The following is a 16,418-nucleotide window of genomic DNA, read 5'->3' as shown; positions in this document are numbered from 1 at the left end:
CTGGGCTTCTGTGCTGCTCCCAGATCAGAATCCTACAGGAATGCCAGCATGTAAAGTTACTAGAGACTGTTATGGCTGAATTTTGTCCCTCCTCTCTTCCCCCCAGCCAAATTCATATGTTGAAGCCCCTAACCCCCAGTACTTCAGAATTCGAGTAAATTTGGAGACAGGGCCTTTAAAGAGGTGATTAAGTTAAATGAGGCCCTTAGGGGAGGCCCTAATCCAATCTGACTGATGTCCTTATAAGAAGAGAAAATATGGACACACAAAGAGACACAGGGTTGGGTGTGCACAGAGAAAAGAAAATGTGAGGACGCAGCAAGTTGGTCACCTCCGAGCCAAGGAGAGAGGTCTTAGGCTCAGATTTGCCAGCAACTTGATCTTGGACCTCCAGCCTTCAGAAATGTGGGAAAAGAAATTTCTGTTGTTTAAGCTACGTAGTCTATTTTGTTATGGCAGCCCTAGCCCATAGTACTACAGTGACACACACTCAGCATCACTGAAAGCTTTAAGACACTGCTCAGTCTTACATGAGGAAACTCATTTTTGCCACAGTTGACTCTCCTTATGCAGGAACACTAAGGCGTCTCTAAGCTAGTGTCAAAATCCTCTGTACAGAGATATATTCTACTTAGGCAGAAAAAATGAATGTTTCAAATTGTACTTTTTCCACAGTTGTTTATGAAACTTCATGAGTGCCTACAGACAAGTAGAAAGTGCTACGGTTTAAGAGGCTTCTGTATAACACAGGCCTAGAGAATGGCCACTAAACAATCAGCACATTCCATGCAGAGTCAAGAAATCTTTAAAATGAAAGCTCCTTGAGTACGTTTCTTAAGAAAAATGAAGAAGTCAGGACCAGGGCAATATAGTAAGAAGTTCCTTTTCTTTCTTTCCTCTTTTTTTCTGAAATGTGAAACACAATTTGAGGAAAGAAACCAAATGCAAACAAGAACAAAACCATTCTTTTTTAAAACTTGAAAAAGTTAAGGATTTAAATTGACAGTCAATTCAATCAGTAATATTTTTCTCTTGCCATGTTGCTCGTCTATATCAGGGAAATGAAAGATTTTCCTTAATTCTAATACATATGATTCAGCTTTAAAGTGATTAACAAGATATTTTGCTAACTAAATGCCATGTCTGAGTTTGAGCTGCTACTTCTTGAAGTCGCACTAACATATTTTACTTAGAAATGAGAAGAGATTTAAACATATTCTTCTGGCAGAGACTCAGACAATAAAAGAAATTAAGTTGGACAGTACATGTAAATTGAGACCATGTGGCAAAGTTCACTATTACTGAGTTCAGAGGAGTGAACAATATGGAAGGAAAAGATGACAGAATGTTACCAGGTACCTGAGGCCATAGGCTGGGGGTGGGCAAACTATGGGCTACGGGCCCAGCCATGACCATTTAATTTCTTATGGTCTATGGCTGCTTTCAAGCTACAAATGCAGAGTTGAGTAGCTACAACAGAGACTCTATGTCCTGCAAAGCCAAAAATATCTACCATGTGACCCCATACATCTAACCCTTCCATAGATGATCAAACCAAAGCAAACAAGCACATTTCGATAGAGTAAGGCATTTCGATACCTCATTCCCAAAAGCTCCTTCCACAGCACCTCGCTGGGTGTGTCCAGGGAGAACAGAATGCAGGCCAGGGGCACCCTGGCTCTGGGTCACTGAGAAGACTGCCACACATTTCAGCTTTACCTTGAATACCCTGAGTTGGGAGGGGGATGTATATAGTCAGTGGCCCCAGAAGATTCAGGACGCAACTGACCAACTTGTTCTCAACCCACTCTGGGGCCTTGCAGCAGGGCCTGACTTAGACAGCAGTCATGGCCGCCAACCGACCTTCAAGGAGCCATGATGTCACTCTTCCTTTCTTGTGTGGACGAGGGCAAGGATCAAAGCCGGCCATCAAAGCTCCTCCCCTCCTTCCAGCAGTGACTGCACTGTCACCTGCCTACCTCCAGCTCTGCTCATTATAACATTATTAGGGAAACAAAAAAGCCCTAACACTCCATAAAAGTTTGGGAAGCTCCGTCTAGAAGAGCAGGCACAGCATCTTGCCAACATGAAGCGCTCAAATATCTGTTGAGCAAGTGAAACATACAACTCGTGTACCAGCTGCTCATTCTTTCACCACCAACAGGCTTCCAGCCCGGCTCATACAGGATCAGTCCTCACCAAATGGAAGAGCAGCGGGCTGGGTGGCAGAGAATGAGTGAATGAGTTACCCAGTTTGCAGCTCTACCAAGGTTGTGCCTTTGCCTCTGAGTCTCTCTCCTGTCCTCCTGGTCCCTTCAGCTTCTCGGGTCCTGCTTCACAGGCCTCCTTCAGTTTCTATGGAGCTTCCCAAGGATTCTGTGAAAGAGGACCTTGAACCTCATCTTTCCCTCAGGCAATATTTCCCTTGAGTTCTGGATTTTACATGGTTTCCCCTTGATTGCTCAAAATCGTCTGCTTTGCTAGTATTTCCCCCTGGCATTCTCTTCAGTTTCCTCGAGATCTCATCCTCTCCTAGCCCTGAAGTCAGATTAAACCCTTGGATTTGACCGAGGCATTCTGATCCAATCTCCACTGGCACAGGGCACTCACACCGAAAGGGTCTGCATGGTATTTGTGATATTTTGTTAAGACATGCTCCTCTTTCCTTTCTGGATGTACCTATTACAGTTATTATGAATCATTAACTAGAACTCATGAATAGCTTATTCCTCCCTTCCGCCCGCCCTTCTTTTTTCAGCCCCTTCGCAGCTCCTGCCTCGTCTTAAGTTCTTTCTTCTCCCAGCCCTAGCTGTTTGGATCTCCAGCTTCCTTTGCACTAAAATTATTATAATTGGTGAACAGCTCTGCAACATTCAGATGTATCTGACAAGATGCAGACTCTCAGGGTTCAGTTTTACTTAGCTGGGTTTATTAATAGGCACAGGTTTGACGTTACCTGAAACGAGGGGTTTTTTTTGTTTTTTTTTAACTGCGCAAGGAGACATTCATTTTTGTTCCTCATGGAAGGAAGTAGGGCAAATATCAAGGCCCAATGTTTTTGCCCTCCATCAAAAAAAAAAAAAAATTCTTTTACACACGGACTCAGAGCCTCTTAAGTAGACCAGAATTCACCCCTACAGTCAGTCCTACAGAGGAAAGTGCCAGTGAGTGAGAGCAAAGATAACTTAAAAAGCACACAGATGACCAAATTTGGCTTGACATCCTCATTAAAAAAATGGCCCCCATGGGAGTTTTGTCTGAAGATGGGCTATGGGTAAGAGGCTAGTTCAATTGAACATGGTAACTTTTTCTTTTAACTGTTTAACAAACACGTTAAAAGCAAATTGCCAGTTGAACCTCCGACTCAAAAATGCTTTTCCATGCTGACACATGGCATTGACTTAAGGGAACAGATCAAATGGATAATACAATCATAGTTAATTCCATGTGTTTATAATTGTGCCTTTGATCTAGAGTGTGAAGCGCTTTGCCAACATCAGCTCACTGATCTTCCTCACCACCTTCTGTGACATGGATGGGGCTGCTTTCATCCCCTCACTTCACTGAGAAGCTAAGAAGCAAAATTTCTAAAATCATCAGCTTGTTATGATGAAGCTAAGAAGAGATCCTGCAACCCAGGATTCCTGTTTAATTCAGTTTCCTGACTATTAAGACTCAGCTGCTTCAACAGGGATTCATAAGCAGCTTAGCTCTTGGCTTCGGCCCCTCTCCAAACAAATGGCTACAGGTACAGGCAGCGAGGAGGTGGAAACTTCACTCTGATCTGACATTAATTTTAATGCCCAGCATCACATTTTTCAGTTCTTTTCCTCCACTGTTTAGCATTACCAGTCAATGTCTTGAACGCTCAAGAAAGCAGCTTGTTGTAGGGAAACCCAGACAGTATACACAGTCCTTGTCCACATACTTATTCTTTTTTGGTGCGTTATCTTGAGTCTTGTATGCAAGTAGAAGCTGCTCGAAAAGAATTTTATGAGGGCTTCCCTGGTGGCACAATGGTTGAGAGTCTGCCTGCTGATGCAGGGGACACGGGTTCCTGTCCCGGTCCGGAAAGATCCCACATGCCACGGAGCGGTTGGGCCCATGAGCCATGGCTGCTGAGCCTGTGCGTCCGGAGCCTGTGCTCCGCAACGGGAGAGGCCACAACAGTGAGAGGCCCACGTACCACACACAAAAAAAAAAAAAAAAAAAAAGAATTTTATAAGAAAATCATAAAAAACTGATAGTAATCATGTAGAGGCATTCCTTTATATTAACAGTGCTGAGCTTGCTAGAAAGACTCTAGTGTTGGGTTAGACAGGCTGTTTCTTTGGTAATAGTCCAACAAGGGTCATAAAAGCAGACAAACACAGCAGGTTCTGTTCAGTTAAGGATTCTAAAATATGCAACTGTTGCTCATCAAAATAATTGTAAATACCTACATTTTTCTATTTCTTCATCTTTCTCTGAAAGCTTTCTTTCAATTTCCGCTTTAGTTTCTGAGAGTTCAAGCTGCAGACGAAGAATCTTGCTTTCGTTGCGTTCCAGCGCTCCCTGAAATATATAAATAAAAAGCACTAAATTCAGCCCACTTTTGGACAAAGTATTTTTTTCTCTAAACGTATATCATTAATGGAGCTCTCTGTAGAATTGCTAGGAATAATCTAAGTTCAAATCACGTCCCTGAAGATTGGAACAGGATGAGAGACAAGTGATTACTTTTGTTTGTCACATCACCTATAGATCTGATGTTCTGAGGGCTTTCAGCTGTAGCTCAAGAACTGGAATCTAACGCATTTTTAAAATAGACGTTTTCAATCTTGTCTGTGACTATATTTCAATTTTTAAATTTATTACCCTTGACTTTTTCTAATGTTTCCATCTTTGGGATGAATCAATAAAAGCATCAAAACTAAAACAAGGAAGGTGATAACTCCTACCTGGAAGCTTTTATTTATTTCTGGACATCACAGGGGGATAGAAAAAAAGTTGAAAGCATTCAGAGAGCAAGAAACAGGACAGCGCTCAAATAAAGGAATTTATGATGTACCTGACACATAACGCTTGGTGTGAGCCATTATCACCATAATTACTACTATTACTTCAAATGGATTGCTTTGACAGGCAGGGAGATCTCCTGCCCCTTTGAGTATTTAAATATAGGCAAGGCAAATACTGCCAGGGATGTTATAAAGGTGTTTCAAGTTTGAAAGTGTAGGTTTGATTAAATCTTTAAAGCCTGTTCCAAAGATAAAATTCATGTAGAAGAAACAAACAGAACACTTGGAGGATACTGAGGAGGATGTTTATAAAGGGCACAAGGGGTGACCACCATCTATTGGTCAGTTAACCATTGGCAGACAGTCCTGAGGGCAAACACAATTTTTCTAGCCTCTTCTGAGGAGTGCTTAGCACATACCATCAAAAGTAAAAGGTAGGACTTCCCTGGTGGCGCAGTGGTTGGGAGTCCTCCTGCCGATGCAGGGGACGAGGGTTCGTGCCCCGGGCCGGGAGGATCCCACATACCGCGGAGTGGCTGGGCCCGTGGGCCGTGGCCGCTGGGCCTGCGCGCCCGGAGCCTGTGCTCCGCAACGGGAGATGCCACGACAGTGAGAGGCCCGCATACCACAAGAAAGAAAAAAAAAAAAAGTAAAAGGTAAAACTGAATAGCAATTTCAAAATAAAAATAAGAAAGATGTTGGGACTTTAATATGGCTTACAGCCTTGCTGTTGTTCTCTCAACACTAACTTCAATATAAAAGAAAATAAATAAAAAACAAATGCTGGTATAGCAATTTCCTCCAAGGGAATGATGCCCTTACTTCAGGGGGAAACTGTCACCTCTAACCCTTTTGAATGCACTGAGAAAGTGAATCTTTGAAGGTGACCTGGGATAATTTGAGTTTTGTGACTTCAAAAATAATCTGATAACGTTTCTCATAAAGGCTCACTCAGGAAAAGAAATAACCCAGTTTTACAAATACATGTCCAAGCTGATGAAGTATTTATGGATGCAGCTGAAGACAAAACTTGAGAAAATGCGAATAGAATATAATGCCATCTAGTGCTACTGAATGGTATGGGCACTGTGGCCTTAGTCGTCTCACCTTCAACAGGCAGCTCAATTTAATGTACAAAGATGTCTATACGTTATATAGGACTAAAGTTGCCCCGCCCAATCACAGCTCTCACTGGCTTCTCATGTTGCTTGAAATTTCTACCATAAAAGTTACTTCTTTGGGTTAAGGTGGTGGCTTTAGAAAGTCCCTAGCCAGGGTGGCCAGAGAACCAACGGGGACCAAAAGAAGCAAGTGAATGAGACAAAGTTCACCCACTTTCCGAGGACCAGCCTTGTTAGGGGACACCACACTGCCAACTGAAAGGATTCTACATAAAATGTAGAGGCCTCAGAAAACAATTTGCATAAAAAGACAAGAGCGGTTAAGAGCGGTCCACTTGACACATCTTCTGTCTGGTAGATTTCTTACAGAAATGTGGTGGTGAAATAAATTGATCAGACATTGCTTGACTCAGAGCAATCCTCTGGGGTCTAATTTTTTCATTATCACACCCTTCAAAAGGCCTGTGCCTGAAATGGACTTGCTGTGCCTTTTAAAAATTATTGTCTCTGTTTGAGGGTGAGTGGGTGAGGGATGCATTTTTAATGTGACTGGGTGCTTAGTCAAAGGGTAGGTCAAGAAAATGAAATTCAGCTGTGAGAAAAGAGGCTTTGTAGGCCTTGTTGACTACTTAATGACCGTGACAGGATAACTTCCTTCTGAGTTCACCCTCTTTGGCAAAAAGATTTTCTCAGGGGTCCTTTCAATCACTAGCACACACCTAGGGATAAAGTCAGAGATTTTTCCTGAACTTTTAATCCATAACACTGAAAACACTCCTGTCAAACAACCCACACAAAGATGAGCTTTCAGCAAAAAATGTTTGAGAACATTGCTTTGAATTCATTTTTAAAACTACCTAAAGTTTTTTTGGGGAAAAAAACAGTGTTTCGACTGATTTTATTTAAAGAGAGGGGCAGGTATGAGGATATTTAGTTATTCAACATTCAACAAATATTTATTGAACCGCTGCTGTATGCCAGGCAATGTTCTAGTCCAGTGCTTCTCAAATGTTAGGGTAAATGTGAACCACCCAGGGATCTTGTTAAAATTCAAATTCTGATCCAACAGAGCTGGGGAGAGGGCTGAGAGTCTGAATTTCTAACAAGCTCCATGGTGATGCCCATGCAACCAGTCCGCAGGCCACGTTTAGAGTAGTGAGGGTCTAGGTACTGGGGATAAATTAGGGAACAAGATAGACATGGTTCTTGTTTTCTTTATAATCAAGAGATTTGCACCCACGATTGTTTATCCTGTTCCCCTAGCCTCGATTTCCTCATTTGTACAATGAGGACAATAGTTTGCTAGGGTGATTACATACAATAGTGCATGCAAAGATCCAGGCATAGTGTCTAGCATGCAGTTAACCCCTGAATAAGGGTCAAGGGTTATAAGTGTGTTCTTGCTGTTGTTGTGACTAGAATGCAGGTCTTCTGCACTGTCACAGTGATAGAAGCCTGCTTTGCTCCCTGGAGGTAATACCTCGGCCTCTTCTGATGCCGTTTGGACTTCAGTCTTTTCTTGTTCAATCTACTTCTTGACCTTTTCCATTTCACTTAAGTTCTTCTTTCCTTCTTTCATCTGATTTTTCAGATTAGAAGTCTCTTCTGGAGAGGGATGAAAAACAAAGTCAGTGAAAAGAACCAGTCTCAGATCCATGATATCAGCCACAAGAGACTGTTCCCAGAGGCCCACTGGGACCCTGCTCATGCCATCCTTGGTAACTTGATGGCAAGGCCACCGCTGGCACGTATGGGATGTTTGTTTGAATTAGAAAAAAGAATCCCCTCTTCAAAGTATTCTTTTGGCATCTGCCACAAAGTTGCCTACAACAGCTGGTGAGAATGGTGTTTCTTAGAGTATTGTGCATTGAACAACCTGTGTGACTGTACATGGCAGTCCTGCTTGTCAGAGCCATGCCAGATATTGCCTGGTGGGGCTCTAGGACCCAGACCTGGAATCACTATTCCAGTGGAAGAGCTTAGTTATCAACACTGGTGGTGGCCACTGTGTCAGCTGTTGCTCAACACCAGAATGGGAACTAACAGCATAAGCTGGGTCGTTGTCTGCCAGAAGCCAATGCATGAACCCTCTGATGAACACAAGTCTCTGAAAGAGCAGGGCAGCCAGAAGTGACAAAACCTCCAGCACCTGACACTGTTACTGTCAGTTCCGCCTGTTCATGAAAGAAGTCTCTGCAACCTAAGAGGTGTGGAGCAGGGCCAAGTGCTCTGGGAATTACCCACACTCCAGAGGCAGTGCAAGGAATTCAAGAGCTTGACCGCTCCTCTGGCTCTGAGATCCCCGGCTAGGATAGGCTGTGACAAGAATTTTTTAGTTACAAAAAGAAACCCACGAGATGGCAATTCTCATGTGAATAATAAGTCCTTCTCTGATAAAGCCTCTCCAGAAGAGGGGCTCCCAGGAGAAAACTCAAGGCAGTGGTTCTCTCCTCTGACCATACCTTAGAATCACTCGGAGAGCTTTTAAAAAAGACTTCTTCCCAGGCTCCAGCCCAGAGCAAGTGTGCTCCCCACACGAACAGCACCAGCTTCGCTTGGGGGCTTGTTAGAAATACAAACTCTTAGACCCCCTCCTAGACTTACTGGATCAGAAACTCTTGACGGTGGGACCCAGCCAACCGTGTTTTAACAAGCCCTCCAGGTGGTTCAGATGCCGTGAAAGTTTTCTAACTGTTCCAGCACCTGTCACAGGCCCAGTCAGTGACCTGCTCATGGACTAGGTAGGTCAACAGAGAAAGCAAGTTTCATTTATGCCTCCAATAGCAGTGAACTTACTTCCAGGGCATCTCAGGGCCGTAATGCACATCACTGTTGGTGCTGGTATAACTTGGCAGCCTCTTTGAAGGGCTGCTGGGCAATATCTCAGAATTTGAAAATACACTCCTTTAATCCAGCAATTTCATTTCTAGGAATCTACCCTACTGAAATATTTGCACACGTCCCCATTGTACACGGAGGTACAATATAGGATTATTTATAATTGTGAAAATTTTTATCTAAAATTAATAAGGTCTAGTTAAACGTGTTAGTCAGCCTTATCGTAAAACACTCTGTTGCTAATAACAGTCACTTGGTAGGGCTCCAGCTACAGGCACATGGGAGGTGGCAGAGACCATACTTAAGTGTGTATATGCCGGAATCAAGCTGGCTGGGCTCAAACCGCAGATCTGCTACTTATCAAATGCAAATTCGGCCAAGTTCTTAACCTTAAATGACTCAATCTAATCTGCATTTTACAGATACACTAACACATAAGGCTGTTCTGAGACTTAAACAATGAATAGTTATATATAGAACAGTGCCTGGCACATAGTATGGGCTATAGAAATATTTGTTAAATTAGAAAATAAGTTAATAAATGGAAAAAATAAAAGGTATACAATAATGTGTAATTTAAGTAAAAAATACCTGCATGCATATGATGCAGGTTATGGATATAAAGAAATTCTTAATAGGCTTCCTTTACGACAGGAACTGGGGCTAAAGTTAGGAAACTACTCTTATGTTTAGAACTCCTTTAATGAAAATAGTATCTGGAGTTTAAAAAAAAACCCAGAATCCAAAGTTAGTATTCAAAACGGAAAAGTTAAGACCCGAGCGAGGCCGGGACGATGCTGAGGCTTCTGCGCATCGAGGCAGCCTTGCCCTTGGCGCAGGGCCCTCCCGGGGCCCCTGCTCCGGTTCCCAGGGCAACGTACCCTTCAGGTTCTTGTTCTCCCTCCGGAGGGTCTGCTGGCTCGCGGCACTCTCCTCGTAGGTGTGCCTGAGCTCGAGGAGCTGGGCGCTGAGGGCCCGGGCCTCCTCTGCGGGGCGCCTGGCATCGTCTGAGGCTACTCGTGCTCCCGCCTCCAGCCGTCCAGGCACTGGTCGAAGTGCTGCTGCAGCCGGTCCAGCGCAGTGGCCGCGCGGCGCGCCTTCCCACGATGTGACAGGGTGTCCCCGAGCTCGAGCTGCGGTCGGAGCCTGGCCCTCTCCAGGGAGGCCCTTCTGGCATGGGCCACCCCCATGGCTTCGGCAGCCTCCTGCGACCGAATTGCCAGCTTCTTCCTGAGAAGGGGAGGCCCAAAGGGCGAGTGAGGGGCTTCCCTGGTGGCGCAGTGGTTGAGAATCTGCCTGCTAATGCAGGGGACACGGGTTCGAGCCCTGGTCTGGGAGCATCCCACATGCCACGGAGCAACTAGGCCCGTGAGCCACAACTACTGAGCCTGCGCTTCTGGAGCCTGTTTTCCGCAACAAGAGAGGCCGAGATAGTGAGAGGCCCGCGAACCGCGATGTAGAGTGGCCCCTGCTTGCCACAACTAGAGAAAGCCCTCACACAGAAATGAAGACCCAACACAGCAAAAATAAATTTAAAAACTCCTACCCCCAAAGGGCGAGTGAAGCCACAACCCTCAGAGAGCTCGTGCAGTGTGTCCTTATTAAATACAGCACTCGGGTACAAATAGGGGGGGCCTTGAGGGTGGCTTCATAGTCTGAAGGGGAAGCAGCCTGTGTCTGACAATGACCTCCTTGTGCCTGTGGAATCCAGATGTCTGCTGACCACGACACTCTGGCTACTGTGTCCACATGTCCTTTATTTCCCCTCCACCCTTTGCCAACCTGGACTTGAAACTCAGAACCTCTGAATCCCTGTAAGTATCTGCTTCCCCTGAACCTTAAGTAAGCAATACAGACTTTATCGAAGACTTCATAAGAAATGGGAGAAAGAGGAAGATGGTACTGAACACCCAACAGTAAGCAACCGTTAAAAGTCTTGGGGCACGTCTAGTCTCTAAAGAGCTCCTTGGCTTTATTGCTTCCAAGGAGCATTCTTTGGCTCTCTCCTGCTCAGTCTCCCCCTCTCATCATGGGACTCCTAAACATGCCCGATTATCTTTGCTCTGAATTTCTTCTCCATCTCAGCTCCTCTTCCCAAATTTATATACCCACATCCATCCCAGCGTTATGCTCGCTTATCAGGTCCTACTGCTGTCGGGGGTACTTTAGCCCCTGTCTGTCCTCCCTCCAGAATCCTCTGAGATGCAGTGGCTTATTAAAATGCTTCCTCTACCGTCCTTACAATGCTCATATGCTTCCTTATGGATGCAAAGTGTTCTCTTGCTCCCATCTCCTGCAGGGACACTGGCAGTCCCATTCTTACTCATTCATCACACCTCTTGGATGAAAGGTACTGTATGTACCAAAGCTTTTGCCAATCTACAGTTATTAAACAGAAAAAGATCCTCAGGAATTAACATGTTCCACACAGCAGCCCAACAGGGCAGTGTGCTCATAAAGCCCCCTTTGGGTGGAATCCTGCAAAAACCAGTCTGTGCTCAGTGTCTAAGAAAGACCTGGGCTCCAACAACACTCCTTGCTCACTGGCTTTCTAACCATAGTCACTTCACATCTTTGCTTCATTTTCCTTAACTGGTAAGAAGAGATTCTGCTGTACCACATGGTGACTATCGTTAATCATACTGTATTGTGGGCTTCCCTGGTGGCGCAGTGGTTAAACAATCTGCCTGCCAATGCAGGGCACACAGGTTCGAGCCCTGGTCCAGGAAGATCCCACATGCCGCAGAGCAACTAAGCCCGTGCGCCACAACTACTGAGTCTGCGCTCTGGAGCCCATGAGCCCCAACTGCTGAGCCCGTTCTCTGCAACAAGAGAAGCCACTGCAATGAGAAGCCCGCGCACCACAATGAAGAGTAGCCCCCGCTCGCCACAACTAGAGAAAGCCCGTGCGCAGCAACGAAGACCCAGTGCAGTCAAAAATAAATAAAATAAATAAATTTATAAAAAAAAATAATACTGTATCGTATATGTGAGAGTTGCTATGAGAATAGAGCTTTAGTGTCCTCACCATAACAACAACAATAAAATGGTAATTTAGTGGGGTAAAGGAAGTGTTAACGAATCATGCTGTAGTAAAGATTTCTCAACATGTGCATATAACAAATTATCACATTTTACACCTTACTTGTACACCCTACACAATGGTATATTTCAATTATATCTCAATAAGGGAGAAAAAAAAGAGATTCTGATGCTTTATCCCACCTAAAACGGGAGTCTTGTAAAATAATTACACATATTTTAACTACTTTAGAAATGCTCAATTGGAACCAGAAAATTGGAATTTTACTTTGGGTGACCAACTGCTGGGGGACTGAGGGGTTGTACCAGGACACGGGGCTATCAGTGCTCAAACTGGGCAAGTCCAGGGCAAACTGGACAATTGATCACCTTCATTTGACTGATAATGTTGCTCTACATTTACTACCAGCTACAATTTTGCTGCTCAACTTGCCAACCATAAGCACCTATGTAGTTTCCTAGAATATGCAGGAAGGTGTGGGAGATGAAGAAATCAGATCCCTATCCTTGGGGAACTCAGAAGCAGTAAATGGGGTCTCAGGGGAGCTTGATTCCACTAAACTAACTCATCATGTGAACCCCAGCCTGGAAAGCTAAGTAGACAGATCCTCAACTTTCCAATTAAAAAAAATGGAATCCTAGTTTTGCAGTTCCACGTCCCTTAGGGGTTTTAGTGGGAAATCATAATACAGACAATGCTTTATTTATTTGATGTTCAACTAAGTTTAACGCAAAAAAAAAAAAAGTCTTTGGATATTATCTCATTTGCCCATCATTTCTCTTTAGTTGTCATGTAATACAGGACCACAATTTGTTAGTTCCAACAAATCCATGTGGTCATAAGTAACCTATATACTTTCCCTCTTTTCTGTCCCTCCCTAAGAAACCTTCAAACAGAATGACTGGTAGACACTTTCACCGGAATTCTTCAATTATTAGGAAAAAAAAATCTTACTTTAGAAGCAAATGCCATATTTTGGATATGAGGCGCCATTTCAGTTCAAAGCCCCACTTTTCTGCAGTCCAGAGTTTTTAACACGTTTACTGAAGGTATTTTTAGTATCTGTCATCCCAAAGCCCTTTTTAAGTTACTGTGGCTACAGAGACAGATTGCTTGGTACCCCTTCAGGGACAGAACACAGCAGCTGTTCAGCACGTGCACAGCAATGCCTTTCAAAGATTTAGGTGAAGAACTGAAAAAATAATATTTTTGGTTGATGCTAAAGAGAAATGTATTGATCTGCCCTGAATTTCTGCCAAGCTACCAAGCCAGGGATACACTCTTTTGAGTCAACCTTTAATGATTATAAGCCGGGGATGGTTTGACACTTCCTCTCAAAGACACACAGTCCTTTGACCTCTGAGCAAAATGCTTGAGAACTACATCCTGGTACTAAGTCTTGATTCACGTGGGCCCCAAACTTCTGTAGTTCCTGAGAAGAACTTCTAAAGCCTTTATGTAGTGTTGGCTATAAAACCGATATCCTAACCTTAGAGGTGGCCCAAAAGTGCTTTCTTTTCAAAGAAACCTTTGTCCCATAGGCAGGATGACAAATCCTAATACGTTTCCAGCTGCCCCTGTCCAGCTTCACAGACCACTTTGTAGTGTACAAGTTGTAGACCAGAGACATGATGACTTTAATGTACGGAGACATGTACACACATGGACTCCATTATTTTGGTGTTCCAAATGAAACACAGGATTTTCGTGCTAGCCTACTTTCAAACCCTAGTTCAAAGTCACATCTATGAAGACTGCCCTTGTACCCCTAGAAAGAACCTCTTTCTTTCCCCCAGGACCTCTCTCTAGTCTTTGTCACTCTGTATTATAATTTTCATTTCTGAACCCCTCTAGAGCATGTGCTTCTTGCCAGTGGTGGCTGTTTCAGCTTCGGTCTTGGGCTAGTTCACACACTTGGTGAGGATTAGCCTAGTGTACACAGGTGGCCTCGAAGACAAAGTCACTGTTCTCAGAGTCCTCTGTGCAGCCCTGCCCCACTCACTTGGCATCCTCCAGGTTCTCAGTGCTCCGGATGGTGTCGTCTTCATACTTGGTTCTCCACTTCACCATTTCAGCATTGTCTTTGAACAGGGCCCGGAGCAGCTCAGCCTTGGCCTCTTGCTCTTCCTGGTACTGCTCTCATAGAAGGTCACAGTCACGCTTGGCCGACTTCAGGGCCTGGGCCAGGGCGCTCTGTGACTGTAGGGGACACAACACATGTTACAAAAAAGGCACCACGGCCATTAACAAATGATGAAAGGCTTGGAGGTGACATCATCTTTTTTAGATAAGGTTAATAACCACCTGTCACAAGTGCAAGCTGAACCTGAACCTCATAAGATGATACCAGGGAGAGAATTTGGGACAAGAAGAGAAAGGAGAGAGTATCTAATTGCTGCCGTTAAACAAGGAAGAGTGTTCTATTTAGGGAAATGCCAGCCTGACTATGTGGGCTTCAACAATAGACAGGCCTGGAGTTCTAGAAATAGTGCAGAATGCAAAGGCAGCAAGAAGAACACTCACCATCATTTAGGTAATAAGATTTATATTTAGCAATATACAAGAGTTAGATCTTGTTTGGACTAGGAAGGACCAATGAGTTTTGTCTAGCCTTTTCATTCTATTCATAAGGAAAACAAAACCTTTTATTTCACATGTAAATCCCTAAAAACTTTAAAACTTTAAAGCAGTACTATCCGATAGAACTTTCCATAGTGATGAAAATATTCTATATGTACACGGCCAATATGGTAAACACTAGCCACGTGGCTGTTAAACACTCAAACTGTGCCCAAAACAAGGTCAAATGCAGTCAAAACTGAATTTAAAATTTATTTAATTTTAATTAATGTCCATTTAAATTCAGGTAGCCACCTGTAGTGTAGTAGTGGCTACTGTATTTACTGGACAGTTGAGCTCAGTTTAATGACTATTGCTGGCACGTAAGGGGTGGTCTGGTTAACCTAGCAACCTCATTCCCAAGAGATAACCTAGTCTAGTGTGAAGAACCAGGGTTGCTGCCAGTCCTCATGGGTCCTTAATGCAAATTAAGAAACAGCATCTTCTTAGGTAGATGCAGCTCTGAAAGCACAAGGCTTGGTTAATGGCAGCCTCAGGCAGACACCTTTGGGCAGTGAATGAGGAGCGATAATACATAGCGACCCTAAGAAGGACACAGGCTTTGGAATCTGGGAAACTTGGCTTCAAATTGCTACCTTTCCTCTTATTTAATATATATTTATTGAGCACCTGTTCTAAGCAATAGTGTTAACTGAAGTAAAAGAGATGGAGACAAAGCCTTTGTCCAACAGAGCTAAAAGGAGTAAGAGGATATAGAAAACAAACATGTACAAAAATTACTAAATAACATTGCTGACGGCACTGAGAACATAAAACAGATTGACATGATGAGGAATGTTTGGTTCTTTCTCATCATCCCCCAAAGGCCTTGGGGAAGGGCCTTCAAACAGTGGGAACAGCAGCTACAAACGTCCTAAGGCCTGAATGATGGCAGCTTGTATAAGGGGCAGCAAGGAGGCCAAGGTGACTGGAGGGGAGTAAATGACAGAGGCAGCTGTGGAAGGTAAGGTCACCAAAGGAGGCTGGAGCCAAGAAAGGGGGCCTTGTATGCCAGTTGGAAGCCACTGGGAAGTCAGCCAGAGAGATCTTCTAAACTATAAATCTAGTCATTTCACAACCTGCTAAACTTCCTTCACAGTATACTACCAGCTGTATGACCTTGGATGAGGTGTCTTCTCAAAGCCTTGGTTACTTCATGTAAAAAAGTATAATTCTACCAGTTTCATAGGACTTATATATGAAGGTTTATATGGCATGAGAGAAGCGTCTGGCATGAGAGAAGCATCTAGCATGATGTCTGATGCACAAATCATGACAGTAATTTGAAAATGTACATATGATATAGAAAATAAGGAGAGTGGAAGGAATAAAATAAAACATTTAAAAACTGAAGTCTGAAGAGTTGCAGTGAGATTATATACAAGTGAAGTCCTTTGGGGTCTTAGTAAGAAAGATGCCTTGAATATGAACTAAGAACGGACTTGAATACCAGGGCTCAAAAATCCATCTCTCATCTTAGTCACTATGTTTTAACATTAAAGAACCACTTTCACTGTGGTCACCTGCAAGCAACATTATTTATTCTCTTGGGAAGAAATGACTAATAATGACTAATATTTATAATATATTGACAATTGGAAAATAATATTGAGCTAATCCAGCCCCATTCATTTTATCCTGCTCTTTTATTTAATTCCACTTCTTTGTGCAATTCAGAATCAAAGACCCATAAAGAACTTTGCCGACTTTCTGTTCTAGCAATAATGCAAAATGGAAACACATACTTTGTTTGCTCTAAATCTGACAAACTAGAGAAGTGATCTAAATTACTGAGGA

General features: G+C 43.5%; 1 protein-coding gene across 1 annotated transcript in view; it reads right to left on the bottom strand.

Annotated features, from left to right (window-relative positions):
• Nucleotides 1-16,418, bottom strand: part of MYH15 (myosin heavy chain 15) — a gene marked incomplete at both ends in the record, with an annotated part of 184,460 nt that overhangs the window by 32,668 nt on the left and 135,374 nt on the right. Inside the window, 7 exon segments of the mRNA XM_082624363.1 lie at nt 4,439-4,554; nt 7,602-7,649; nt 7,653-7,726; nt 9,841-9,975; nt 9,978-10,189; nt 14,005-14,141; nt 14,145-14,201. Of these exon segments, the coding sequence (XP_082480489.1) occupies nt 4,439-4,554; nt 7,602-7,649; nt 7,653-7,726; nt 9,841-9,975; nt 9,978-10,189; nt 14,005-14,141; nt 14,145-14,201 (779 nt within the window).

This window comes from Mesoplodon mirus, assembly GCF_964341445.2.
Source record: "Mesoplodon mirus genome assembly, chromosome: 6".
Taxonomy (NCBI): Eukaryota; Metazoa; Chordata; class Mammalia; order Artiodactyla; family Ziphiidae; genus Mesoplodon; species Mesoplodon mirus.
This window is presented reverse-complemented; position numbering and strand designations above follow the sequence as displayed.